General features: G+C 39.9%; 1 protein-coding gene across 1 annotated transcript; it reads left to right on the forward strand.

Moving 5' to 3' along the window:
* The first annotated feature begins 255 nt into the window (after positions 1 to 255).
* LOC7487519 (indole-3-acetate O-methyltransferase 1) lies at positions 256 to 3,912 on the forward strand. The gene is made up of 4 exons (XM_002298807.4): positions 256 to 525; positions 774 to 1,190; positions 2,091 to 2,366; positions 3,217 to 3,912. The coding sequence occupies exons 1-4, from the start codon at positions 415 to 417 to the stop codon at positions 3,568 to 3,570; spliced, it is 1,158 nt and encodes a 385-aa protein (XP_002298843.1). The 5' UTR covers positions 256 to 414; the 3' UTR covers positions 3,571 to 3,912.
* The last annotated feature ends 594 nt before the right edge of the window (positions 3,913 to 4,506 follow it).

Raw genomic sequence — 4,506 nt, forward strand, 5'->3', positions numbered from 1 at the left:
AGGCAATATCATTAGCTCAATCCCACCATAAGCACAGCACAGTGCTGGTGAGTTATTGCATAGCTAGGCATAGAGAGAGACGGCAGGCCAATAGGAAATCCGGCGATAATCTAGGGCCTAGCTACTTCTTTAATTTGTTGTTGCATGTGAGGCCCCATATGTGTGGATTTTGTACCTCGTCAGTTCTAATTTCACAACTTTTCTTAATTAGTTTTTAATTACACTGATAATAGCAGCTAAATAGCTAACTTTTGTATCCTTGCAAGAGTACAAACATAACCTCCTTATATCCTTCACTGCCTCTATATATACTGAACTCTGCCTAGCCTCCTTCCACAACCACCACCACAGCATCTACTTGATCTCCCTATTGCTAACAACTAGCTAGCTAGAACACGCCAAGCTAGATTATAAATGGCTCCTAAAGGTGACAATGTTGTTGTGTCTAGTATGAAGCTTGAGAAGTTGCTTTGCATGAAGGGAGGCAAAGGAGAGGCAAGCTATGCCAATAACTCTCAAGCTCAGGTTACTGATTTCTCATTCCATTCTTGCATTTCTTTCTCATGGTTCAAGTTTCCTGACAGTTGTATATATAAATGTTTTATTGTGGACATGTATATGCGTATCAACAGCTGATTAGGTTGTTAAATTAATTCCTTTAGGAGCTAGCTAGGTTCTATCAGTTAACTATGAACTCTCTTGATCAGGAGTTCAGTCTTACCGAACCTTTTTATGTAGACGAGTTTTAAACTAACTCCTGAGTATCCATGCAGGCCTTACATGCTCGATCCATGCTTCACCTTCTGGAAGAAACCCTAGATAGGGTGCACCTAAACTCCCCAGAATTCCCTTTCCAGGTGGCGGACTTAGGGTGCTCATCTGGCAACAACACCATCCACATCATTGATGTCATCATCAAGCATATGATCAAGCGATTCGAGTCATCCGGACTCGAGCCGCCGGAGTTCTCTGCTTTTTTCGCCGATCTCCCTAGCAATGACTTCAACACCCTTTTCCAGCTCCTCCCTCCCCCGGCCAATTATGGGGGTAGTATGGAAGAGTGCCTAGCTGCTAGTGGCCATCGAAACTATTTTGCAGCTGGAGTTCCCGGCTCCTTTCACCGGAGGCTTTTTCCGGCAAGATCAATTGACGTTTTCCACTCGGCATTTTCCTTGCACTGGCTCTCTCAGGTTTTTTTTCCCCCCTTCAAACTTTGTTTTGCATGTTTAGTCAAGGGATAGCTTTTCTTTTTTTTAAGTTTTCTTATGAATGGCTAGGTGAAGCATTAATGCTACAGAATATGCAAACATTTTTAAATAAATATTGACCAGGAAGTGCCAATAACTCGTTGCTCTGTGTTACAGAACTCTATAAAAATAGCTTGGTCATGTTTTTGAACTAGCTAGTGGCAATACGGTATAGGCAAAGGAATATATAGCTAAGTAAATAAGAATAAAATAATTAATACTCTACATAATCTTTTGTCGGTTTTTAGATGGTCAAAAGTAACGACTCCATGGTTATTATCATCCTAACAAGTGTTGAAAGAAAGTGTATGAAATCTTGGGTGTGTAAATTCAAGGCGTGTTTGATTTTCAAAGCATCTTTTTGGAGGTGTGTTGAGTGGGTGGATGCTGTGCCCGATAGAGACAGGAAATGAGGAGAGAATTCTGGGACCTTGAGATTTGATTAAATTAAATATTTATTTTGTGCCATGAAATTCATCAAAGTTTTGAGGTATAATTAACTAGCTAGCTAGATGAGTCTCTGTATTAATCAAGATCGACTCATCATTAAGTTATGAAAACTTGCTTAGATTTTAAAGTGAGCCCTTGAATAATTTAATTTCCGTGTGCAATAATCCATGAAAAAAACTTGGATTAGCGTAGTTAATCACTACTTTTTCTCAGAAAAGTTGATTAATTAGCACCTGACATTAGATCAAAAGTCAGTTAAGCTAAATTATTAGGGGTATCTAAGAGCATGCATCGATCGCCAGCAAGCAAATCAAATTGTAAGTTGAGCAAATTAATTACAATTAATTACTCAAAGTGCATGGCCTGAATTGATCACGACCAATAATCTTGCAGGTGCCGGAGTGTGTTCTAGATAAGAGATCAGCAGCATATAACAAGGGGAGGGTGTTTATCCACAATGCAAGCGAGTCCACAACAAATGCATACAAGAAACAGTTCCAAACAGACCTCGCCGGCTTCCTAAGTGCAAGATCTCAAGAAATGAAGAGCGGTGGGTCCATGTTTCTTGTCTGCTTGGGCAGAACTTCTGCCGACCCCACAGACCAAGGTGGGGCTGGCCTCCTCTTCGGGACCCACTTTCAGGATGCCTGGGATGATCTTGTCCAGGAGGTAATCATCATTTCTCAAGAAATGCTCCTAATTCTTATGTTTGAGTGTTTGAACAGTCTTTATCCATTTTGCCTTCGAGACCAAAAAGCAAGAAAACACCATGCAGCAGGGGATATGATTAAACGCAGAGCTTACAAGACCTTATTATGAGATGTCACTGGTCATTATTAGTCCTATTCAAATTGAACCGTTGATGCGATAGGTTCTAGCCATCCATACTCTGATCTCCATGTCGGCAATATGATAACTGTTTGCAGATGGGCAGGCCATATTATTGATCGCCATGCTAGATTTATACAAGTGCTCACTTTTCTGTAGCACAACACAATCATAGTATACTTTTTTTATCTAGACAAGAAACTCATTTTTGGATCCATTATATCATAAAATGATGGATTGTGGGGCTCAAACCATTGAGTTTGAGTACATACGTATGATATCATGTCTCTTAATCAACTACTCTAATCAGAATGGTACGTACTATAGATTATAATAATTAGGTTTTCATGGCTTTGAAGCCTATGAATGAATGAATATCTGTGTAGCTTGTGCCGAATACAGAGGCTTGCTTACTGGTATTTTCTATGCTAATAATTGGACCTTTGATTACCATTATCTAAGTTTTAAGTACTGTGTGGGATAGCTAGCTGTCGGCCCATCAGGCAGCTGCTGTTAATCGGCCTGGTTTGCAGCTGAATCTAAGTGGGCCGAGAGTGAAAAGGCTCGTTCCCTAGGTTTTTTTTTTATTATTATATTTTTGGAGAAAACCTAGCTAGCTTTAGTTATGTGCACTTCTCAAAAGGGTTTCGGGACACTAACTGATGAATGGTATGCTGCTAATTAATCTCAGGGTCTGATTACTAGCGAGAAGCGTGACAATTTCAACATTCCAGTGTATGCACCAAGCCTCCAAGACTTCAAGGAAGTAGTGGAAGCCAATGGCTCATTTACCATAGACAAGCTCGAGGTTTTCAAAGGAGGGAGCCCTCTGGTGGTTAACCATCCTGACAACGAAGCTGAGGTCAGCCGGGCCATGGCTAATTCCTGCCGGAGTGTGGCCGGGGTCCTTGTTGATGCCCACATTGGTGATGGGCTAAGCGAGGAGTTGTTCTTACGGGTGGAGCACCGAGCCAAAAGCCATGCGAAAGAGCTTCTAGAGAAGCTGCAATTCTTCCATATAGTTGCATCTCTTTCTTTTGCTTGAGAACAAGGGCAAGAAAAGGAGGCATTCGGAGAAAGAAAGGGGAGCCAGCAAAGGGTCTGCAGTTTCTTCCTCGACACTTTTCCATCTTTTCTCCTCTTTCATGTGAAGGTTTTTGTCATTGTATATTAAAGAAATATCGTCAAACACACAAAAGAGGAGACAGAGACTTTGTTTCACTTTCCTTTCTCCCTCAATTTGTGTGTTTTTGTGTGTGATTACTGACTATAGCTACCTTTATACTTGATGGGTGTTACGACTTTGTGTTCCCTTGAATCCAAACTAGGTAAATAAAGCTTGTAAAACGCTTCCTTTGGAGACCATTGCACCAGCTTTTCAAATCAACTCTGATAGACTTCATTTACTTTCCTCAAGTTCTTTTGAATATTGTGGGAGGTTGTAGTGGCCTGGGGGGTCACTGGTAGTTATTTCAGTTGGAAAGTCCTTAATTAATTTGTTATCTTAAGCAAATTCTAGACCACTACAGCAGCCAGGGACCATGGCATTCAACCTTGCTTAGCAGGGCGACTAATTCAACGAAATGATGGCTTTTTAGCTGCGTATGCATCACTGCTCAAAGGCTTGCAAAGTCAATTGTATCAGTATCATTCCCCACTTATTTTTATTATATATATTTGCTTTAATTATGCAGAAAAAGCAGCGTAAAGACATGAGGTTGTGGAATATCAGAAAACCTTACGCCCAATCTTTTTCAATGCTAAAGATTATAAACCTCTTTTTGACTCTACTAAAAGATATATCTAAGTGGTTCAGCTATAACTTATACTTTTCCAATACTTTTTCTCCCACAAAAGAATAAACACACCTCGCATAAATAAATAAAAATTATAAAGATTAAACTTAAATTATAATATAACATATAAAGGTGAGAGAATAAATTTGATGCAATAAAGATTCGAAACTTTTCAAAAGAATACA

The sequence above is a fragment of the Populus trichocarpa genome, chromosome 1 (genome assembly GCF_000002775.5).
Source record: "Populus trichocarpa isolate Nisqually-1 chromosome 1, P.trichocarpa_v4.1, whole genome shotgun sequence".
NCBI lineage: Eukaryota > Viridiplantae > Streptophyta > Magnoliopsida > Malpighiales > Salicaceae > Populus > Populus trichocarpa.

Coding starts and splice junctions, on each gene's coding strand:
- LOC7487519 (XM_002298807.4), top strand. CDS start 415: ATGGCTCCTAAAGGTGACAATGTTGTTGTGTCTAGTATGAAGCTTGAG. Junction 1,191..2,090: donor CCTTGCACTGGCTCTCTCAG/GTTTTTTTTCCC, acceptor ATAATCTTGCAG/GTGCCGGAGTGTGTTCTAGA. Junction 2,367..3,216: donor GGGATGATCTTGTCCAGGAG/GTAATCATCATT, acceptor AATTAATCTCAG/GGTCTGATTACTAGCGAGAA.